The sequence below is a fragment of the Ailuropoda melanoleuca genome, chromosome 5, assembly GCF_002007445.2.
Source record: "Ailuropoda melanoleuca isolate Jingjing chromosome 5, ASM200744v2, whole genome shotgun sequence".
Classification (NCBI taxonomy): Eukaryota; Metazoa; Chordata; class Mammalia; order Carnivora; family Ursidae; genus Ailuropoda; species Ailuropoda melanoleuca.
The window spans coordinates 61,889,610-61,914,281 of NC_048222.1; the positions used below are offsets into that span (position 1 = coordinate 61,889,610).

The following is a 24,672-nucleotide window of genomic DNA, read 5'->3' on the forward strand; positions in this document are numbered from 1 at the left end:
CTGAAGATCAGAGCTTAGCCTTGCCTACCTTAAACATGCTCAGAATGCTTACATTAGCCTATAGTTGGGCAAAATCATCTAACACAAAGTCTGTTTTATGATAGAGTGTTGAATATCTCATGCTGAATATCTGAGAGTAAAAAACAGAATGACAGCACGGGCACAGAATGGTTATAAGGTTATTGGCTCTTTACTCTGGTGATCGCGTCCAGAATCACCAGAGTTATCATACTGCAATCACTAGCCCAGGAAGAGATAAAAATTCAAAATTTGAAATATAGTTTCTATTGAATGTGTATCACCTTTATATATTGTAAAGTTGAAAAATCGTAGCTCAAGGGGTGCCTGGGTGGTTCAATCGGTTAAGCATCTGCCTTCGGCTCAGGTCATGATCCCAGAGTCCCAAGATCGAGCCCCGCATTGGGCTCCCTGCTCAGCAGGGCGTCTGCTTCTCCCTCTGCCACTCCCTCTGATCATGCTCTCTCTCTCTCTCACTTTCTCTCTCACTTGCTTTCTCTCTCAAATAAATAAATAAACAAAATCTTTAAAAAAAAATCAGAGGTCAAACCATCATAAGTTGAACCATCGTAGGTTAGGGACCAGACTTACAGGGTGTACCAGAGAAAGCTATAATCCAGATATCCCATCATCAATTAATAATTCCTAGCTGCTTTGTATGAACTATTTATAAAGAGGGCATTTTCTGATCAAACCAAAACTATGTATTTCACCAGACAGAATTGTTTAAAATGATAGTTTTAAATATATAGGCACACAGCAGCAATTAATAATCAAATGAAGCAAAGTACTTACCAACCAATAAGAAAGTCAACCTTCATAAAACAAACAAACCCACTGTTTTGACACTTTGCTGAAGAGATCACTTCCTTACTAACACTATAATAACAATAATAGTGTAAAAAAATGTGAAGGAATTATCCATTTCTCTCTTCATAGAGATTTATTTGCAATTTTAATTTTTTAATGTATACACAGTAAAATTCATTCACTGTAGTGTACAGTTCTTTGGGTTTTGACAAATGCACAGTCATGTATCCACCACAATGGAGATACAGAACAGTTCCATCATCTCCCAAAATTCTCTCATGATGCTTCTTTGTAGTTGGTCTATCCCCCTACCCTCAACCCTTGGCAACCACAATCTATTCTCTATAGTTTTGCCTTTTCTTAGATGTCATATAAATGGAATCATACAGTACATAGACTTATGGGTGGTGGCTTCTATTAGCAAAATGTATATCTATCAATCTTTCTATATGTATTTATGTATGTGGTGTGAATGTATATATGTATGGACTGATTGATTAATTGCAGGCTCCACACCCAATGTGGGGCTTAAACTCATGACTTTAGATCAAGGGTTGCATGCTCTACCAAATAAGCCAGCAAGGTGCCCAAAATGGTTATATTTTTAAATGCCCTCCTGCGTAGGTTTTGCCAGAAGCTTTTCTTCATGCAAAGAAGAAAGGACCATCCCAGCTTTCCCCTCAAAGGCTAAAAGTGACATCTGATGTTTTAAAATCACATAATATAGTTGTATTTCAGAGTTGTGGCCTTCAGTATGACTAAAACTATGTTACAATGTTCCCATTTTATAATTCTATATTCTAAATCGGAGAATCTAGAATCTTGAAGGGAAAAAAAAATCTAGTTTTAATTATATGTGGGTCTTGACTCTTACCATGATTTCCTTTAACATCAAGCCACTTGGTTTTTTCCATGACCCTTGTCTTCTTCAGAATACCCTGGTAAGTTTGCCATTCTACCTCATGCTGCCTGGATCCCAAGTGTTCCTTTGTTTTGGCATCAGTCAGGTCTCCTGTAGATTTACATAAGACTTGAATCACAATGCAAAATAAACCCAAGGGGGTTAAAAAATGTTTTTAAATGCACACTGAAAGAACAAAGATACTTAAAGTACTTAACATGTATCAGCATAACAACTTATAAGTCCATCTATGTCCAAAGCAAGCCATATAAAATAAGATTTTCTTGTCAAGGACTTTGTTTCTCATAGGTTAGCAATTACCTATTTAACTTCCCGTGATATGAGAAATAGATTCTGAAAAAAAATTTCTTTAAAGAGAGCAGTGCAAAATGGATCATGAACTCTGACAAAAATGAAAACTATAAGAAACTCCAACACTCTGGGCAGATGCCTGATATCTACGACAACCATATTTTCCACACCCAAAATCAGGATATGTAATCTGACCAAGTATTATTTCTACAGCAAGAAGTAATCTGGAAGGTGTGGTTGGGCAATGAAATACCAAAATTTCTGGAAAACTAAACAGTTGAAATGGAGGTTTTCCATAAAATAAGGACTGATAATCCATCATATCAGCAGAGGTGTTTCAGTAAGTTGGGTAGGAAATGAATCCCGCAATAGACAAAACAGATGCTTCTTTAGCTTTTTCTCCAAAGCATTAGGGAGCAAATAGGATTTTGAAGACTCAAGAGAACCCAAGTCACAGAAGTACCAAAAGATGAAGAAAAGTGTCCTAAGTCACTTTAAGCCTCAAACAATTGACATCATAAGACTGACTAATGCTGTTAAAAAAAAAAAAAAGCAAAAGTTAGTTTTTTTAAAAAGATAATTTTGGGGGCACCTAGGTGGCTCAGTCGGTTAAACCTCCCACTCTTGGTTTCAGCTCAGGTCATGATCTCAGGGTCGTGAGATGGAGCCCTAGTGGGCTCTGCCCTGGGCCTGGAGGCTGCTTGAGATTTTCTCTCTCCCTCTGCTGCCCCCCCCCCAAAAAAAAAGAAAGAGGGAGAAAGAGAAGAAGGAAGGAAGGAAGGAAGGAAAGAAGGAAGGAAGGAAAGGAAGAAAACGTTTGATTTGTGGTTAAAGGGCTTTCCCTAATTCTCTCTCAAATCCAGAACTATAACAACAAAGACGAACGAATACAAATAAAGCAGACGGTATACTAACCAGAATCATGAGCCTTGCTTCTACAAAACCTTGCTATAGCAAGTCATTTAGCTTGGATCTTGACTCAATTACCCATAGGCAAAGGAAATTACAACGTCCCATCACCTCTACAGGAGGGCTCACCTGGGGCTGGGGCTATGGTATTCTAAACATCCCCAAAGCGAAAGGCTGCACCCCCGGCTAGCATTCTATCATCCGGACCACAGAACAACGCGACAGCACGGCAACCCCTCCCTACCTGTTGCCAGGACGAGAGCTGGTTGAATGATGCCAATAGTTTCTGAACAGAACTTCTCTAAGTCTACAGCTCTGCCTGGATCACGAAACCTGCTCAGGTGAATGTCGGATATCTGCCGAAAGCAGGTATTAAACAGAGATATCTGAGTCAGGAAGAGGCAGCACGGACAGCAGGCGACCCAGCAGCTCTCTCAAGGCGGAAGGAAATGGCAAAGGTGCAAGAACGAGCCCCCCCCCCCCACCCATCCAGGGAAGGACAGAGCCCCCAGCCGGGAGTTTGGGGCCGCGGCGGTCCCACCACGGCGGAAACTGCCCGCGTCTCACCGCGTCGTGCGGGCTCTGCACCCACCCCCAGCCCTGCTCCCGCTGCGTCACCTGCAGACCCCAGAAGATGTTGCTGACTCCGGGGCCCGGCGCGGGGTGCAGGCTCCGGGAGACGCGGGGCTGGGGCAGCGGCGAGGGCTGACCTGCCAGGCCATAGTGCTCCAAGAGCACGGCCGCCAGCACCGCTGCCGCTAGCCCCGCGACCACCCTGACGGCCAGCGTTGAGGCCATTCCGCCTGCCCGGGCGCAGCCCTCCCTGTCCCGGGCTCAGCCCGTGTGGCGCCCCCGGGAGCTGCTCTGGCCGCACTTCCGGACTCTATGGTCGCGGGGGCCTAAGGCGCCGCGCGTTCACCGCCGCCGCACCTGCACCTCGCCCGGCACCTGCCACTCGCCAGCCGCCCGCGTCTCTGGGCTGGGTTGGCAAACGGAATGCGGGTGAAGTAAAGGAAACCGAGACCCTCAGCGCCAATCAAAGTTGCCGAAGCCTGGCGGGGACAGAACCCTAGTCCGGGAGGCGGAGGTCAAAGTCCTGGCTCCGCCGTAGTCAATCATTCCTGACCCCCGTGGGTCAGTTTCCTGACCCATAAAACGGAGCTAATGATGCCTCGCGTGCGTACTTCACAGGCTTGTGATAATCAAAGTATGTATGAGGACGCCATTTAAATTACTGTACAGATGTGATAGTTGGCTTTCTCTCGGCCCTTCTTTTTTTTTTTTTTTTTTTTTTTTTTTTTTTTTTTTTTNAACACAAGCAGGGGGAGTGGGAGAGGAAGAAGCAGGCTCATAGCAGAGGAGCCTGATGTGGGGCTCGATCCTGTAACGCCGGGATCACGCCCTGAGCCGAAGGCAGACGCTTAACCGCTGTGCCACCCAGGCGCCCCTCTCTCGGCCCTTCTATTAACAGCGTGTTTCCATAGGTTTAAAATAGATGTAGTACGTATGTTTTGTAAAGTTATTTTTTTCCTAAACCTGATTTCTTACGCACTTGGCTATATAATATTCCGTTGTCATGTTATACCGTTCATTTAATAAGCTGTAAATGTTCCCTATGGGCAGTCACAGGAGAAGAATTAGATTCGGGTCCTACCCTTAATTTATCTAACCATTCTGTTATTGTTGAACTTTTGGATTACTTATATTTGGAATGTTATGAATAAACATTTTTGAATAAACATTCTGAATAAACACATCGCTGTTCTAAAAAAACATTTTTATACAAATATCATCCTTTTTAACACCTCTTTGAGTTATTTTCTTGGGATATGTTGCCAATATTGAAGTTATACCAATTTCAATTCATTAAATACTTTGCGTACCTTTGGAAAGCAAGACATTGATCTAAGCAGAAAATATAAAGAAACATAAGTAGCTAAAGAACCATGGTTCATTATCTTAGAAGCTTATGTAGGAAAGAGAAATACACAAGTAAGTTTAATATAAGACCAATATGCTATTTGGCACAAGAGACAACAAGATATAAAAGGCCAGAGGAGGTTTAACCAGTTCAGATCACATCTATAGAATCAGGAAAAGCTTAAGGAGGTGGCATATGGATATATGGATAGTATTTCTGAGTGGCAGAGATTGGGGATGGGGTGGAGAGAAGCACTTTCCACCAGGACCTAACATGAATCAAAGCATTAAGGTGAGAAAATGCAGGACACATTGAGAAGACAGTGAGTACCTCAGTTTATCTGGGTCTAGGGTATGCCTAGAGGAATAATGGTAATTGAACCAGACCTTTAGTTTGAGCCACATTTTGGAAGGCCTGTGTAAATGCCAAGAGTGAAAATAGATTTGATGGCAGCACAGGGAACCAACTGGACAGAGGAGAGGTATGGCAGAGACTCCAGCTGGAAGGATATTGGAATAATCTGGTGCTATGATCTGAATGTGTCCCCACAAAATTTATATGTTGAAATCCTAATACTTAATGTGATGGTATTTAGAGATGGACTCTGCCCTTATAAAAGAGACCCTAGAGAGACCCTCGCCCCTTCCACCATGTGAGGACACAGTGGGAAATTAGCAATCTGCAACCTGGAAGAGGGCTTCACCAGAATCCAACCATCCTGGCACCTTGATCTTAGAATGTCAGCCTCCAGAACTGTGAGAGATAAACTGTTGCTTACAACCCACCCAGTCTGTGATATTTTATTTTAGCAGCCCAAACAGACTGAGACTCCAGGTAGGGGGTAACTGCAAAGTCCTGAAGAAGGAAGATGGGAGAGTGTGACACTGAAATTACAGAGGAAGGATCAGATGTAAAATAATTCTGAAGACCGAAACTACAAAATTTGACAGCTGATTGGATATTTGAGGGAAGAAAAAGAGACAGTTAAAAGTTAGTGCCAAAATTTGGAACCCAAGTGACAAAAACCTAGGACTATGATGTATGTGTGTCCATATGAATAAAGTTTTTGGTTTTGTCTAATATTAACATTAGAAAAATATCTGTACGGATATCTTTAAACCAAATTTGGAGGATATGTTTGAGAAGATCTGATTTAAAAACACAGGCAATATGCCAGATATAATATGCATTTGGAGAGGTCTTAGAGGAACCTTAAAAATATGAGAATCATTTTCCAGATATGGAATACAACAAGAATCTGTGTGATAGATGATAGCAACAGACATACTATTAAGACATTTTGGACTGAGAAACATGTTTTAAAGTAACAAAGGCCAGCAGTCCGGATTGCAGACACTGAATTGTAACCAAGTTGCTTCACTCACAGTGTTCATAGTGAGGAGAAACAGGAATTATTTATTTAATGATGGTTAATGATTCTTCAGGGAATACAGCTAATACACCGCAAATCATCATACAAGGTGGTTCTCAGTTCCTAACAGCCAAAGGAGAAAGGTAGATTTCTTGTTATAAAGAGAACAAGCAGCAGTGTACCATGAAAGCAAAATATCCCAGAACTAAAGTCAAGGCAGAATGTATCACTTGGCCATTTCACAAACAATGGACATTGTCATCAACAGTCATAAAATGAACTATGTGACTCTCATAAACATGTAGAAATTATCTTCAGATTGCTATTTCTTATACTAACTTTGTATAAAAATCCAAAAATATGGGGCACCTGGGTGGCTCAGTCAGTTAAGCATCCAACTCTTCGTTTAGGCGCAGGTCATGATGTCCGGGTAGTGAGACTGAGCCCCACATCAGGCTCCGCACTCAGTGCAGAGCTTGCTTTAGGTTTTCGCCCTGTCCCCCTCTTGCATGGGCTCTCTTTCTCTCTCTTAAATAAATAAATAAATAAATAAATAAATCTTTTTAAAAAATCCAAAAATACAGTATTAAATCATTGTTCTATGAAGTTATTTCTGTGGAGAGCTAAAGTAATGTAATCAAAATAGGTTGTTTATGTAAAGATTTTTAAATTTCAAAATTGTGATAAATATATAAAATTTACCATCTTACCCATCTTTATATAATTTAGTGCCATTAGGTATATTCACATTGCTGTGCAACCATCATCACCACCCATCTCCAGAACTCTACAGCATCCCAAACTAAAATGCAGTCCCCATTAAATACTGATGACTCATCCACCTCTCCCCACTCCCTAAGAAATGTTTTCACCCATGTTATAGCATGTGTCAGAATTTCCTTCCTTTTTAAGGCCAAATAATATTTCATTGTATAAATATACCACATTTTCTTTATTCATTCATCTGTTGATGGACATGTGGATTATTTCCATTTTTTGGTTATTGTGGATGCTGCTACTGTGAACATCGTAGGTACCAGACAATTTTTCAGCTTTTTAGGCAGCACTCCATTCACTCCTTAGGAAAACAAATTTGAGGAGAATGTCGCCTAGGTGGTTAAGGTTCTGTATAAGGAACCTGAAACACCTGCAAAGTAAGAAATCACAGATCAAGGAAATTCTCACACATGCTGTAATATGATGAAACTTGATAACATTATGCCAGTAAAACAAGCCAATAAAAGTACAAATACTGTATGATTCCACCTATATGAGGTACTGAGAGTAGTCAAATTCACAGAGACAGAAAGTAGAATGGTGGCTGCCAAGAGCCGGAGAGAGGGGGAAATGAGGAGTTAAGATTAAACAGACACAGATTTTTAGTGTTGCAAGATGAAAAAGTTCTGTAGACGGATGGTGGTGATGGTTGCACAACAATGTGAATGCATTTAATGTCACTGTACAACTAAAATGTACATAATGTACACTTAAAAATGGTTAAAATGGGGGGGGGCGCCTGGGTGGTGCAGTCGTTAAGCGTCTGCCTTTGGCTCAGGGCATGATCCCGGCGTTCTGGGATCGAGCCCCACATCAGGCTCCTCTGCTATGAGCCTGCTTCTTCCTCTCCCACTCCCCCTGCTTGTGTTCCCTCTCTCACTGCCTGTCTCTCTCTCTCTGTCACATAAATAAATAAAATCTTTAAAAAAATGGTTAAAATGGGGCACCTGGGTGGCTCAGTCAGTTAAGCGTCTGCCTTTGGCTCAGGTCCTGATCCCAGGGTCCTGGGATGGAGTCCCGCAGTGGGCTCCCTGCTCAGCAGGGAGTCTGCTTCTCCCTCTGCCCACCCCTGCCCCCCTGCTCGTTCTCTTTCTCCCTCTCTCTCTCTCATGCAAAGATAAATAAAATCTTTTTTTTTTAAGATTTTATTTATTTATTCAACAGAGATAGAGACAGCCAACGAGAGAGGGAACACCGGCAGGGGGAGTGGGAGAGGGNAGTGGGAGAGGAAGAAGCAGGCTCATAGCAGAGGAGCCTGATGTGGGGCTCGATCCCATAACGCCAGGATCACGCCCTGAGCCAAAGGCAGACGCTCAACCGCTGTGCCACCCAGGCACCCCAAAATAAATAAAATCTTTTAAAAAACTATTAAATGGTAAATTTTGATATGTATATTTTACCAATAATTTAAAATTATTTTTAATTTTAAAAAATACAAAATAAATACTAAATTGGGGCACCTGGGTGGCTCAGGTCATGATCCAGGGGTTCTGAGATCAAGCCCTCCATCCAGCTCCCTCTCAGTGGGGAGCCTGCATCTCCACCCCCCCACTCCCCCAGCTTGTGCTCTCTCACTCTCTCTTTCTCTCTCAAATAAATAAACAAAATCTTCATAGAGAGATAGATGGGTAGATAGATAGATAGATACTAAATTAAAAAATAAACGTGGGAAGCTTGATCTTAGGTTACTATTAAAATGATCACCATTTAGGGGTGCCTAGCTGGCTCAGTAGGTAAAGCATGTGACACTGGATCTTGGGGTTGTAAGTATGACCCCACATTGGGTGTAAAGACTACTAAGCATCTTTTTAAAAAACACAGTCACCATTCATATGTCATTTTCTGGTTGAGTAAAAGAAACAATTACCACACAGTCATTTTGGATTGAGGCAATCACGGCAAGTTTGGATGACATCAAATCCATTCTTTACATGTGTTTAAATGTATAATATAGATGGAAAAACAGTCAGGGTTGTCAGCTTTCATATTTCTGAGATACAAATGCTACTTTGCCATCCCGGCAATGAAGCATGAATCCAAAAGCCTTAAAAAGAAAAAAATGCAGGGGCGCCTGGGTGGCGCAGTTGTTAAGCGTCTGCCTTCGGCTCAGGGCATGATCCCAGCATTCTAGGATCGAGCCCCACATCAGGCTCCTCCGCTAGGAGCCTGCTTCTTCCTCTCCCACTCCTCCTGCTTGTGTTCCCTCTCTCGCTGGCTGTCTCTCTCTCTGTCAAATCAATCAATCAATCAATCAATAAGAAAAAAATGCAAAGAACTAATGCCCTCATCAAAAGTTAGAAAAAGTACCAAACTCAGCAATTAAAATTAAAAACTACCAGAGAAATATGTTGGTCACATTATAATTATAATAATAATTATTATTTAAGATTTAATATTTTTAAAGATTTATTTATTTGAAAAAGAGAGCATGAGCAGGGGGGAGGGGCAGAGGGAGAGAAAAAATCCACAAGCTGATTCCCCGCTGTGTTTGAGACCCTGGGGCTCAATCCCAGGACCTGGAATCATGATCTGAGGCAAAATCAAGAGTTGGTGTTTGACTGAGCCACCCAGGAGACCCTACAGATTTTATTTCTAAGTAATCTCTACACCTGACATGGGGGTTTGAACCCACAACCCCCGGGAACAAGAGCCACACACTTCACTGGCTGAGCCACCCAGGTGCCCCCATTATTTTTTTAATATTTAAAAGTTAGCCTTTATTTCTTAAGTTGATGGTGGATACGCTGGTCTTCATTTTACTGTTACTCTTTAACATGTACATATGTTACATGTAACCTTTAGGATTATAAAATATTTACCATAGGGGCGCCTCGGTGGCTCAGGGTCCTGGAATTGAGCCCGGCAACTGAGCAGGAAGCCTGCTTCTCCCTCCCCCACTACCCCTGTGTTCCTTCTCGCACTCTCTCTCTGTCAAATAAATAAATAAAATCTTTTAAAAAATAAAATTAAATATTTATCATAAATTCCTATGAGAAACATTTAATAAAAATGCAATAAATGCATACTTATTTTTTCCATTAAAAATATGGAAAATATTTAAATGTGCACTCTATTCAATCTGGTATTTTTACTTAAAATAATTTATCCTAAGGAAATATATGGATGTTTATAGGGATTTACCAATAACTATGTTTATTAAAGCAAGTTTATAATAGGAGAAAACTGGAAATAAAATACAGTAAATGTTCTACAGTAAGAGTTTTAAAAATAAATGACACAGCCATATAAAGCAATACCATGCAGTCAGTAATCTTAAAATAATTTTGAAAAAAACATTTATAGTATGAAAATACATTGATATCATGTTAATGCATATTTTGCAAAACTGTACAGTATAACGCCATTTTACACACACACACGCACACACGATGCAGGCAGGTGCGCGTGCACACACACACAGAAAAAAGCCTGGAAGCATATACACCAAACTGTCAATGATGGTTATTTTGGGATTCTGAAATTATACGAGATTATAGGTTATTTATATTTTCTCCTCTTTGCATATCCATATTTTCTGAGTTTTCAACAATGACAATGTAAAGAGAAAAAAAACCTTTTATTTTGTTTCGGGTTAGCAATATTTTTCTATAAAAGACCAGAGAGTAAGTGTTTTAAGCTTCGTGGGCCAGGATGCCTCTGTTGCAACTATTCAAATCTACCATTGTGCGAAAGCAACCAAGCCAATATATAAATGAATAAGGTGGCAGCATTCCAATAGTTTTATTTATTTATAGACACGTAAATTTGAAGTTTATGCATTTTAAATGTATTATAAAATATTCTTCTTTTGATCTTTTTTTTCAACTGTCTAAAAATGTTAAAACTATTTTTAGCTTGAAGAGTATATTAAAATAGACGGCAGGTGGATTTGGGACTATATTTTGCTAACTCCTATTAAGGACAAGCTATTCTTTGCTCGTACAACTCATTTTCCTGCAAAGGTAAATTATCTTGATTTTTCCATGTGTTGGTTTTCCAAGTTCTTATCACTAATTCAAACTTAAACTCTTCAACAGTTGTCTAAACCTCTAACTGGCACTTTTAAAACCTTAAAGTATTGTGCCGTTTGTATTTTTCAGAAGTAGCCTCTCCCAGAGCTTTCTGACTTCTAACCTGGCCTGTTTGCTCACCACACCTGGTGCACAGCTTAACAGCTGTATCTGGTATCTGCTTTCACTCTGTACTTAGGGATAGATTCTTTTTGCTGTTCATCTGTTAGTAATACAGTGTTCCATGTATTGCTCATCTACCCTTTAATACTTTTGTTGAACTTTTTCTCCAAAGTGCCTTCCATAGCTCCTAGAAAACAATGCCTAAATATATATATATAATATTTGTTATTATTACTATTATTTATGATTATTTATTTTTAAAACAATTTTAAAGGAATAAGATGCCTGGTTAGAATATACAGATGGTTGGTAGGCTGCATTGACAGGTGCTCAAACCATCATGGGTCCAGCTTGGGTCCTCCTTCCAGAATTTACTCAGATCCTAGACCAATAAATTTGTTCATGTTTATTTAATCTGTTCACCAAAGCACTTGAACCCCATCACTGATGCAGCCTGCTGCAAACTGGGGCATACAACTCTCCACAAACTCGGTGGAAGGATCCACTTTGTCTCTCTCCAAGCCAGATTTTTTTCTCCTGGTAGGCTGAGCCATTTCTTGCATGTCTAAACAAAGTTCCTTCCATTGAGCATTCACTCTCATTTCTTCTCAGTCATGTGCACATTTCTGTGTCCTGGCTCCTCTGTGAAGAGCATGCTCCCTGGAGTTATATGGATCTTGATCCACATCCCAATTCTCTATTCCTATTTGTATTACCTTCAGCAAGTTACCTATCTATTTCTCTTCCCAGACTTTCCCCCCCTCTACCAGGACTGAAATGCTTTTGTGGTTGATCACCTGCACAGACAGGATTGTCCGACCAGCAGAGCCCTTAAGTGAAACCTCTGGGTTCAGGGCTGAAAGTGAACCTAAGATCCAGGCCTATGTAGACCCTAACCAAGGTCTGACTCAATTTGAACCAGCAATCTGAGTTTCACTCCAGAAATGACTCCCTAAGTATGGATATCCTTATTTTTAAAATGAAGCCAACCCCAGAAATGAAATCTCCTGAACCCAGGACTGATTCTCCTACAACGGGTGCTGAAGCCTCTAGTCCTGACTACTTTATCACATTCTCAGGACTTTTGCAGTTCTAACATAGGGCTGATCTCCCTACAACTGTGGGAATGACCTTTGTCCAAGACTGAAAACTTCTGTTCTAACGAATACCATCCCCTCTCCATCCTGGTTTTGACCCTAAATACTTTAATGACCCCTGCTTCTCAGCTAAATATGGGAGTCTTTTTCTTCAAGTATAATCTGCCCCCACATGGGGCTGCCATGGTTCACAGACTTCCTGAGAGGACCAGAGAGCCCCAGTCTCTTTTCTTAGCTCAGAAACCAGCAATCTTGGGGCACCTGGGTGGCTCAGTTGTTAAACGTCTACCTTCAGCTCAGGGCGTGATCCCAGAGTCCTGGGATTGAACCCCGCATCCGGCTCCCTGTTCCCCTGGGAGACTGCTTCTTCCTCCCCCACTCCCCCTGCTTGTGTTCCCTCTCTCACTGGCTGTCTCTCTGTCAAATAAATAAATAAAATCTTAAAAAAAAAAAAAAAGAAACCAGCACTCTTGGAACAGCAACTTATAAATAGCAGCAGAACTGGAGTCATAAGATGGGGACAGTGGTATCATTCTATAATTTTTTTCTTTTTTGTTTGCTGCTTCTTTAAAATTTATATTTCCTTTAGTAAGTACAAAATTCAGTTTGGCTTTATATTGTTTTGTTTTCTAGACTAATCATGTAATAGTAAGTATCCTCCTGTCTGAAGTGTCTGGTTAACTTTTCCACCGAAATACCCCAAAACAAACAAGCATCAATCTAACCAATAAACATTCACCACAGTGTAAATGTCTTTTCAAATTTACAGAGGGTACGCTGGATTGTCTCTGAACATGCTTCATTTTTATATTCAAGTTACTCTCATTTAAAAATCATGCTCAAGGGCTTCCCAATAGCTACATTTCCAACAGACCAGAGATTATGCAAAATGAAAAGCAGTCTCTAATTAAAAAAGGAAATATTTCTTGACAAAGAACATGCCAGGCCCAAATGAGATCATCCCGTAACTCAGTCAATGAATTAGACAAATAAAAGGCTAAGAATTATCATACATGTAAATGAAAGAAGAACTAATATATACGTACGTATATATTAAGCATCTAGGTTGAACTGAAGGTTTCTTTTTGTAAAAGTTGTCAAATTATTTTTGTAATTTTAGCAAGATTATATCCCAGTTGCCTGTTATTCTTTCATTTAAAGTGCAATGAAATCACAGACGGAACAGTTTTGCATATTGGAAAATGAGAGAATCAGAAAACTTCTTAGAGGAAGTCACATATAAACTGAACTCTAAAAAATAAGCAGAAATCCCTTTATAGATAGAAGTGTTATGCTGGGGGAGGGGGCATTCTAGGCCAAGGTACTAACCTATGCAAAACCACAGAAGTATGAGACTGAATGGGATGTATGGGGAAAATGGCATGGATAGTTTAAAGTGAGGGGTGGCAAGGGAGATTAACAAAAAGTGTTTCAAGCCAGGCTGAGAAGGGCTTTGAATGCCATGTTTATGAGCGAAGTTTTATGCTATAGGGCAGTCGTCTAATTTGTTTAGGTAAGAGAGTCACATGACCAGATTTATATTTACAAATAATTCTGGCAGGAAAACAAGTGATGAATATGAGCAAGAGAGTGGAAATAGGGAGACCAGCTGGGAAGGTTGCTCTTCCCTAATCTGGATGAGGAGTATCAAGGATTTGTACCACACAGGTGGAATCATGTAGGCACTACTATCATCCACATAAGAAAATATCCCAGAGAAAGAAGCCTATTAAAATAGAATCACTGAGGGTTTCTCAACTCTGATTGCTCATTAAAAACACTTGGGAGAGTTTTTTTTTTAATGGATATTCAGGGCTCACTCCTTTCTAATTAAATCAGAATCACTACAGTGAGACCTGGTATTGGAATTTTTAAAAAGTTCTCAGGTGATCCTAACGTGTAAGCCGGTTATACACCTCCAGCACAATCCATAATGAGGACTCTAAAGAAAACGTAGTTCTGAGCATGGCTGTCCTACCTGAGAAAACTAACTAATGTATATTAGCTGTTGATGATACTTCAAACAGTAAAATGACACCTGAAAACTGACCTTGCAACTTACTTACTCACAAAAGTTATTGTGAGTTGATGCTAATTTAAAAAGAAATATGTATTTGCGGAAGAAGCAAAGAAATTCATAATCCTGTTCTAAAGTAGGTCAAGCCACACCTTGCTCTAAATCAGAAAAGAACAATGATAATTCATAAGTTTATATATATTTTATCTGCTTCATGCCCTATAAAACGTCTAATATAAGTGTACTAGGATGTTAAATATGTGCCAGATACTAATATTTTTGCTTATTTAATAAATATTTGTATTAGAACATCGTGGTAAAAGAGACTAAAAAATTTTTTTTATCAGAAGTGGGAGAGTGAAGTGGTTAAAGACACACCTTTTGAAGCCAGATAGACCTAGGTCTTGAATCCAGTTTTTGTCACTTAGTAATTGTGGGTTTGAACAAGCAATCTCACTTGTTCAAGCTATAATTTTCTTGTCTGTGCAATAGTGATAATAGGAATGACATCATAGAATTGTTTTCAGGGTTATACTTTAAAATGCATCTAAAGTCTTTAACATAGTAGCTGACATTTTTAAGTATGTGTCTTGTCTCCTGCACTTAAGGAACTAACAAATTAGAGAAGGAATTAAATTAGGCCATGAAGAACTGTGACATAAGGCAGCATTATAGGTTATAAATAATTACTTCATAGTTACATCAGTTAGGAACCTAACAGTTTCAGATAATAAAAACCAACTTAATCTTAAGAAAAAAGCACATCTATTGAAAGGTTATCAGAGACTCAAGGATTCTGCAAGAAGCTAGGGACAGGCTTAGAAAAAAAGCAGAAACCCAAGGAACTGCCATGGACCAAGAAGCAGGAGGCACAACAGTTTCCTAACAAGAAAAGTCTGAATAGATATTGCTGCTTGAGGATACCAAGTAGGAAGAATTCTAACCACATGTTTGGGGACACTGTCTCCCTCCAACAAGACTTCCGACAATGGAAAGACTTCCTGCACCAAATCGAGAAAGTGCCAACAGATGCAGGGCAGTCAGGAAACAAAACAAAAACAATGTCTATCCTGAACACTAGCAGCCATTGTCTTGTACAATGCCAGTCATTGAGGGTTTTAGATAAGAGTGTCTCATTAATCTTCAGAGCCATTATATGAGGAAAATAGTCTCATTACCATACCTATTTAATAGATGAGGAAACCAAGTCTCAGAGAGGTTAATTTGCTTAAGGTCACACAATCAGCAAATGGCAAAACAGAAATTCAAATCCAGAAAGTTTGATTCTAGACACTAGGTATATAGCTACTAGTTCCTCCAAGAGGAGGGAAAGATCCAACCACATCTGGCTAGATCACGGAAGACATTATCAAGGAGGACTTCTGAGCTGAATAGACTATCCATTCAACCATCTAGCCATTCAAATATCCATCCAGATATTTAGTATTTTATCTATTTTAAGAATTAGGCAGATAAAATTTTTTTACACAGGGCTCCTGGATGGCTCAGTCGGTTAAAGCATCTTCCTTCAGCTCAGGTCATGATCTCAGGGTCCTGGGATGGAGCCCCACGTTGGGCTCCCTGCTCAGCAGGGAGTCTGCTTCTCCCTCTCCCTCTGACCCTCCCCTTGCTTGTGCTTGGGCACTCTTTCCTTGTCTCTCAAATAAATAAATTTTAAAAATCTTTAAAAAAAATTTTTTTACATAAGTACTAAATATTTGTTAGAAGAATTAGAAAATACCAGTTAAGGAGAAAGTAGAAAATTAAAATTTCCACATTTTTGCAGTCCAAGGATAACCAAGAGTAGTATTTTGGTGATTAGTATTCTTCGTTAAATAAGTAGGTGCATTTTTTGTCTTACAAAAATAGAATCATACTGTTTTAGTAACTTGCTTTTTCCACCTAACAATATATAGTGACTGTCTTCTCAAGTTAATAAGAATGCCTTTACAACAGTAGCTCTTAAATTGTATGGTCTCAGGATCCTTTTATACACTTAAATATTGGGGACCTCAAAGATCTTCTGTTTATGTAGGTTTTATCTATTGATATTTACTACATTAGAAACTAAAACTGAGAAAAATTTTAAATGACCTGTTAATTTGTTCAAAATAACAATTAGCAATCCAATACATGTTAACAAACATTTTAAAATGAAAAGTAGGTTTTCCAAAAGAAAAAAAATTATTGAAAAGTATGGCAATGTTTTACATTTTTTAATATCTCTTTAACAGAAGACAGCTGGGTTCCCATAGCTGCTTCTGCATTCAATCTATTGTGATATGTTGTTTTGGTTGAAATATATAAGAAAAATTGGCTTCACCCAGATACATAGTTGGAAAGGGAAGGAATATTTTAATGGTGTTTTCATATAATTTCATATAATTGAAACTACAGCAGAACTGGGAAAATAGTAAAAGCTTAAAGATCAATTCAATGTGAAATCTAAAGCCATATCAATTAAATTTTGTACTCCATAACATTAAATTCTGTTGGGTCTATTTACCAATGTGAACAGATCTTTCACCCCTGCTTTGTAATATCTGCATTTGTCATATAGAAGATATTGGTTCAGGGAGTTATACAGATCTTCCAAATGTCAATATATTTCATTATACATTATCAAAAAAAGTCACACACGTTAATATCACCAATTTCCTTAGGACTTTGTCAAACTCACAGTGGCACATATGTTCTCTACAGAATATTCTCTCGAAAGCTCTAATGGTAAGATAGACAACAAAAGCTGTTCTCCTTGAAGAGAAAGGCTTTCTTGTTCATGTTTGAGAAAATGCCTGTCAAATACCTAAGTTTCAATAGCGCTACATATCTGTTACTTATTCTTTTTTTTTATAAAGCTTTTATTCTACCTGGGTTTATTAGTCAAATAAGTTCATTATCTGTTACAAAATTTGCCAACAACACAAACTTGATATGATGAAATTTTCTTAAGTAGTGTACACATAATTGTTGAGAACAAGTGAATTAAATAGATGTAAGTAGTGTTACAGGATTTTTTCCTTCTGTGCTCGTGGTTCTTGGTCACTTTGCTTGTAAGAATGAAGAGGTAGACCAGGTAGAGTGGTGGGCAGCAAAGCAAGGTCTATCGAGTGATAGTGAAGCAAAGTTTATTGAGTGATAGTACAAAGCTCCCAAAGAGGGAGGGGACCTGAGAGGATTGCCTGTAATTCTTTTAAGTAAATGTGATAGTCCATGTAAAAAATAGCTGGTTCACCTAGCAACTCAAGTACTTCTCAAGTCAACTATCATATTTTTGTACACAGCAGAAAAAGGTTTATGTGTGCTTCCCATTTCATCATACAAAATATTTAAAAGACTCTCAGGTTGAGATTTAATAATATTTTTATTGCTTAATCAAGGACATTGGGAAACATGCTTTAAGTTCTTTTTTTCCCCCCTTTTTTAATTGCAAGAGCATGGTGGTCAAGAAATGACTTCCAGATCGCTCTGGTGACTTGTTGAATTTGGTGTCTCTGCTTTTATTTTGTGCAAAGGGGCCAGCAGTTTCACCCACCATTGCTTCTGCGTCAGTTAGTACAAATACCACAGGGTTTAAAAAAAAAAAAAGCACATAACCCCTTTATTACTACCATAAAAATTTTCACCTCACAAACTTACTAAATCTTGGGAACTCTCAGCCAGTCTGTGGACTACACTTTGAGAATCAATGTTCTACAACATTTTTAATGGCTGTAGAAAATTACATTATATGAGTGACCACAGTTTATTTAGCCAATGTCCTTTACTGAGGGCATTTATTTCTAATTTTTCTCCATTACCAGTAATGATGTAGTTTAAACTTCATTTGCATCCTGAATTATATCTTTAGGATAGAGCCTTAAAAATGGAATAAATGGGCCAAAGAAAAGCATTTAAGAAAAAATGGCTTCTGAATATTGCCTTCCTATAGATTTACTAACATACAAGTGCATTTTATGTAACAAGTATCCTTCCAGCTTACCAACATGGTGGTTATTTTTTTTTTAAGATTTTATTTATTTATTTGAGAGAGAGAGACAGCGTGCACCAGAAGTCAAAGGGAAAAGCAGACTCCCCGTAAGAGCAGGGAGCTGGTTGCAGGGCTCCATCCCAGCATCCCTGGATCATGACCTAAGCCAAAGGTAGACTCTCAACCCACTGAGCACCCAGGCACCCGGATGGTGGTTTTTTCTTTTTTTTTTTTTTAAAGATTTTATTTATTTATTTGATGGAGAGAGAGAGAGACAGCCAGCGAGAGAGGGAACACAGGTAGGGGGAGTGGGAAGAGGAAGAAGCAGGCTCCCAGCGGAGAAGCCTGATGTGGGGCTCGATTCCAGGACTCTGGGATCAGGCCCTGAGCCTAAGGCAGACGCTTAACGACTGAGCCACCCAGGTGCCCCAGGATGGTGGTTATTTTTAAGTTAAAACAAAAACGCCAAATTTACAGGCAAGAAATGGAATCTCGTTTCGCTTAATTTGCATTTACTAGGTTTTTTTCATATGTTTATAAAAATTAGTGAGTTGCATATTTATTTATTTTGCCCATTTTTCTATTGATATAGTCATCTTTGGGATTTTATCCGTTGGTCTGTCATGAGGGTTGCAGGCGTTTCTTCCCAATTTTTGTTTACTTTTTAATTCTGTGTAGTTTAGTTTTATATATGTTTCAAATTTTAATTAAACTACCTATCAGTTTTTAAAATATTTTCTGCCTTTGGTGTCATGCTTTAAAAAGCGTCCATCAAAAAATTAAAAACAAATTTAAAAAAGGCTCCTCCATCCTAATATTATACAAATATTTACTTCTTTTTTTTAGTAAACTCTTAAGAATTATTTTGATATATATAATTTAGGGTAGAGATATGACTTCATCTTTTCCCAAATAGTTAACCTTTAGTTCCTTCAAGCGTGTTAGGTTTATCGTTATTTTCCCCTCTGTTAAAAACATACTATTAAATTATTGGTTTGTAAACAATTTAAAAATTTAAAACAATACAGATAAATCGGAAGTAGCTCTTGACCAACTGCCTCCTACCCTGAGAGCTATTATTAGTTTGTTCTCCTTTTCAGGCTTTTTCCTTCGCATTTAAACACATAAGCGCAAATATTGGGTCCCCCTTCCCCCCACTTAACTCATCTTTATCTTTCCACGAAGTTCTACCTTGTTGTTTGGGTTTTTTCACATTTTTCAACACATGGTGTTCCATAATGCGCATGGTCATGTTTATTCTGTCTTCCCTCTACCGACGCAAAACTACAAGGTTTCAATTTTTTAATATTCACCACCTCTCCTCAAAACGGCTGGGGAACCGAGCTTTCTTGTGCGCATGTGCCAAGTGTCCAAGGGCTACATTCCTAAACAGGGAATAGCTTTGAGTATTTCTTTTTCATTTTGTGGGTTCTAGAGAACCAGTGCGGGTACGTAGGGCAACAAACACCCCCAGACCAACAACCTGGCCTGAACGAGACGCAGAATAAGTTCTCAGCCCCTGACAGTCTTCTTCCTTTCAAAACGGACGCTGAATTTATTTTTTACCTCGTAGAAGCAACAGTTCGCAGCAACGAAACCAGATGCACAATCATTCAGGCACCGAGGACTACAACTAAGAAATTACGGGAAGAAAAACCTCCAGCCGTACGGGCCGTGACGCTTGCTTCCGGGAAGCGAACCGGAAGCCGCTCCTGGATTCTGCGTCAAACCCGACTTCAGGGGCCGTCGTAAAAGTGTCGCCCCTCGTTTCTTGGACCGGCCACAGGTTTCCGCTCGTCTCCGGCCGGGGGTCTGGAACTGCGGGTGTCAGTTTCCCTCAAGATGGCGGACGAGGAGGCCGGGGGTGCGGAGAGGATGGAAGTCAGTACGGAGTTGCCCCAGACCCCTCAGCTCTTGGCATCTGTAAGTCCTCGTAAGCAAGTTCCTTTTGTCCCCCCCAGTCCCTCCCTACCGCGCTCTGGAGGATGTCGGGCTTCACCCCGTATGGCGGCTCTGGGGAGAGGGAGTCGTATGGATTTATCTGGAAGGAAGCCATCGAATAAAAGTTAGTCATTTCCCGCATTCCTGCCGACCAAGTCTACGGAATATAATGACTTTGTCATTTATTAGTCGTGACGAGTTCAAGCACGTCTCTGTCCTTAAGTAGAAAGAACTGGTGATGTTATTAGATGGTCTGGTGTGGGGGCTGAGGCGGGATTAGAGGAAAAGCCATTTTCCCATAGACGCAGTGCCAACCCCTCTTGATGACAGGAATCCAGGACGCTGCACCTGATGTTATATTGCATAGCTGGCTGGGTGGGGCCTGATAATGGCAGGGAATACCGCCACTGTCAACTCGTCAAGATACGGGGTGTAGGAATTGTAGTCTCTCATTCTAGTGTCTTGAGAACCTCAAGCCTAATCCCTCAATGGAGAAAACTGTCATCTGTCGCTTTTTATTAAAGGTGAAGAAGAAACTTCCAGACTTTTCGAATCAGAGCAGTACCATTAATTAATATCGCAATTTATACTTTGCCCTTGTATTTTGAAAAAATGGGAAGGCAGAGACAGTGAGCAAATTTGAGTCTATAGTCTGGCCACGGGGAGAAAGCAGATGAGGAGGATAAGAGCTAGGGGGCAATATTGGGGAATGTTCTGGATGTCTCTGGACATCTAGTGGGGAGATATACAGGAGATATTCAAATATTGATCACTGCATGATATTAAGATTTATTGTTGCATATAGGAAAACGTAGGATGTCCACCTCTTTCTGAAGTTTTTTGGTTTGTAGTTTTAATAAACTCATTTTTGGACTATTTTAATCATGCAGACACTTCAGCATTGTTTTATAAGAGAATAAAGTGAGTTCCAGAATTGACTGGCTGGGAGATAGAAACCAGGTAGGAAGGGAGTTGGAATAAAGGTTTGGCGACCAACTAGAGCAGTGCGTGCGACCATCTTCTATCTCAAATATCAGTTCAACCTCACTTCACTGCCGGTTATTGAAGGAAGCATCTATTTGAAATGAGAAGGTAGGGGAAATTGAGAAGTACCTGAAACATCTGGTCTTCAAGGTAGCTTGTGCTTTTTACATCTTAGAAGCAGTACAGAAATTGTGTGGCTAAAAGTGTTATTGTAATTTTGTATTGCCAAAGATGACTAGTGTTTATTTAAAGCTTTCATATATTAATTCCTTCCAGGTGGTACAGTAAAACCTCATCAATCTAGACTCCACTTATTTTACTTGGAGATAATGGTATAGAAGTCAAGGTAGAATTAGGTTGCAAACTCTTTACTTCAAGAAATACTAGATTTCTTGGGGCAAGGCTGTAGGTTTGGCAGAGTAGTGGGTAGATGCCAAGAGAAGTGTAATAGCCTGAGGGAACTCACAGTTTAGTGACACAGATAAGGCAAGTGCTCAAAGAATTTTAATACAAGATAGGGTGATGTAAGTGGATGAAGACCTGTGACAGGCCCCATGATCACTTTTCGGCTTGGATCCCTCTGTCTAGTTGAGGATTCCAGATATCTCTTTACTTTCCTTTTCCTTTTAAAGCTACTGTCTTCAATTTTATTTTGACAGTGGAGTAAGATACTGGCTTTCCAGTTTATTACTACTTTGCTGTTAAGTAAAACAAGCTCAGAGATTCTTTAACATTTGAATGATTTGTATTTTAAATCACCATTGGGAGGCAGGTAAAATAAAAATAATAAATATGGCACAGTTACAAGGTTTTAGAAGTCTTAACTCCATTAAAGCCTTGTCCTTGGTTATACTTTCTGTTATCCTTAAATCGAACTTTCTTCTTAAACCCCAGGTCATTTCTCTGTCATACTGCTACCAAAAGCATGAAGGCTCTCAAATTCCTAGTATCATCTAACATGCAATTAAGGTGAAATAATAGGTATGAATCATTGGACATTTATAAAAGTCATTGCTTAAGAATCATTAGGGGAGTAGATTTTGTAGGTCTGGGGTAGGGAATTTTCACAAGCATGCCCTCTTGATTCTGAAGTCCTGGTCTCTGAACCAGACTTTGAGTAAGACTTAGCTAGACATTTGGAAATTCTCAGTACAGAGTTGACAGTTGAGATTGTGGGAATGGAGAAGATCTTTGAGGAGAAGTGTGTGTGTGTGCGTATGCGCGCACATGCATGGACATACACACAGGTTCAGACACAGGGAAAGAGGGAAGGAAGAGAGGGAGAAGGACTGGGGACAGGCATGATTGAATTTCAGGGATAGAAATGGAGGAAGAACCAGAGAACGACCTAGAAAGGAAGCAGCCAAGCAAGTAGGAGGTGAGAGTAGTACAGTGCCATAGGGTCTAGTTTCTAGGAGAGGGTAGTTTATTGGGTCCAGAAGATAGGGACTGAGAAAAACCGGGAATTCAGAGAGTATGTGGGTGGTCTGACAGAACTTCTGTCTTCTACTTTGACTGGATTTTCTTTCGTAAGTCAATCTCAGAAGGTGTCTCCTGGCTTGGTACTAAGGTCTTTTCTTTTTCCCATCTACACCCTGTGCCTATGTGATTTCATCCAGTTCTGTTGCTTTTAATACCGTTGTTATGCATTCAGTTCCCACATTTATATCTCATTTATATCATGGTTGTTTCATATTCTGAGAGAAAGGACCAGATTTGGAGAGGGGGGAAAGAAGGGAGGCTAATCAAGAATTTTGTTATCCCTGTCTCATTTTTTTTTAAAAAGATTTTATTTATTTATTTGACAGACAGGCAGCCAGCGAGAGTGGGAACACAGCAGGGGGAGTGGGAGAGGAAGAAACAGGCTCCCAGCGGAGGAACCCGATGCGGGGCTTGATCCCAGGACTCCAGGATCACGCCCTGAGCCGAAGGCAGATGCTTAACGACTGAGCTACCCAGGCGCCCCGGTTATCCCTGTCTCATGACACTTCCATAATAGCTCTCAAACACAAACATTTCTCTCTGGCTCCACTCCACCTCTCTAGTCCTAGCCACCATCTGTTGCCTAGGCAACTAGAGTGGCCTCTTAACTGGTCTCTCTGCTTCCATTTCTGCCCTTTTCCAGTTTATTCTCCACAGATCAACCAGAGTAATCTTTTTAAGACTAATTCAGATCATATCAGCCTCCTGCCTAAATCCTTCAGTGGCTTCCATTTTACTTGGAATAAAATCTAAACTCATTACAAGTCTTTCAAGATCCTGCATGATCTGGCTCCTACATCTCCCCCTCATTTCCTGTTATTTCTCCTCATTTACTGTTAGCCACACTGGCCTGCTAGTTTCTAAAACAAGCACAAGATCTATCTTGCTCTAGGGCCTGTGCCTTTGCTTGCTGTTCTTTTTTCCAAGAGTGTTTTTCCTCTGCTTTTTCTTGATACTTACGCAGTCTAAAAGATGGTTTCTTCTTATCCTTCTATGTGTAAGCACCCTGTTTATTTCCTTTATTGCACTTATTACAATCTGTAATTACTGTGTTGTCTTTATTATTTAAATATCTGTCTCTCCCACCAGAATGCAAGCTCCGTGAAGACAAGGATCATATCTGATTTGTCCACTGATATATCTCAGTATGCATTTCAAATAGCAGACATTTACATACTCTTTTTTTTTTTTTTAAGATTTTATTTATTTATTCGACAGAGATAGAGACAGCCAGCGAGAGAGGGAACACAAGCAGGAGGAGTGGGAGAGGAAGAAGCAGGCTCATAGTGGAAGAGCCTGATGTGGGGCTCGATCCCATAACGCGGGGATCACGCCCTGAGCCGAAGGCAGACAGACGCTTAACCGCTGTGCCACCCAGATGCCCCGACATTTACATACTCTTAATGAATAACTGAGAATCAACATTAGTGATTTATTTTAACAAGATTGGTAGTGATTGGATGAGGGAATTGTGGAGGCAGGATGGGAAGAGAAATGAGGGAGCATATTAGGGTAGTAACTAACATTGGGGTCCAGGCTGAAGGGAGGGGTGTAGGAAAAGCCAAAACAGGAATTCTGTGGGGGAATTGGTGGGATTTGAGTTATTAAAAGTTATGATGTTGACATAAAAGGAAGAATGAACATTATGGTCAGTTAGGGGTTTTGGAATTTGAGAACATGGAGGCACATCAGGTTTTGTGATGGAAGAACCAGGTTAGATGAGCCTCTGTGCATTCCTAGAGCACCCTTTTCATATTCCTGTTGTATGCAGCATGCCTCAGGCTGTCCTGAGCATTGCCTATTAGCTGTCTGTCTTTCCTTCTAGACAATAAACTCTTTGAGAGCATGAGCTGTTTCTTGTTCACACCTGTATCTCCAGTACCTAACATGTTTCAAAATTTTTATTGAATGCATGCATGAATGAATGAATGAGGAGACAATAACTGAGGTGGAGTGGAGGTGGAGGGGTAGAGGTAATAGGAGTTGAGGAGGTTAAGAGAAAATGAGGCTAAAACGTTTAAAATTGAG

General features: G+C 39.9%; 2 protein-coding genes across 6 annotated transcripts in view; one reads left to right on the forward strand and one right to left on the reverse strand.

Moving 5' to 3' along the window:
• The window catches only part of TMEM62 (transmembrane protein 62), a 48,890-nt gene extending 28,953 nt beyond the window's left edge, over window positions 1-19,937 (reverse strand). Inside the window, exons 1-3 of one of the 4 annotated variants that reach the window (XM_002913188.4) lie at window positions 3,569-4,223; window positions 3,195-3,306; window positions 1,703-1,840 (exon numbers count right to left, since the gene is read on the reverse strand). In XM_002913188.4, coding sequence (XP_002913234.1) covers window positions 1,703-1,840; window positions 3,195-3,306; window positions 3,569-3,748 — 430 coding nt within the window. In that variant the 5' untranslated portion in view covers window positions 3,749-4,223. Of the gene's footprint in view, window positions 1-1,702; window positions 1,841-3,194; window positions 3,307-3,568; window positions 4,224-6,612; window positions 6,766-19,803 lie in introns of those variants that run through there. The other 3 variants (XM_019801835.2, XM_034661059.1, XM_019801831.2) reach the window with 3 other exon arrangements.
• The window catches only part of UBR1 (ubiquitin protein ligase E3 component n-recognin 1), a 133,940-nt gene continuing 129,203 nt past the window's right edge, over window positions 19,936-24,672 (forward strand). For both annotated transcript variants that reach the window (XM_002913189.4, XM_034661057.1), the window contains exon 1: window positions 19,936-20,160. In XM_002913189.4, coding sequence (XP_002913235.1) covers window positions 20,080-20,160 — 81 coding nt within the window. In that variant the 5' untranslated portion in view covers window positions 19,936-20,079. The remainder of the gene's footprint in view (window positions 20,161-24,672) is intronic.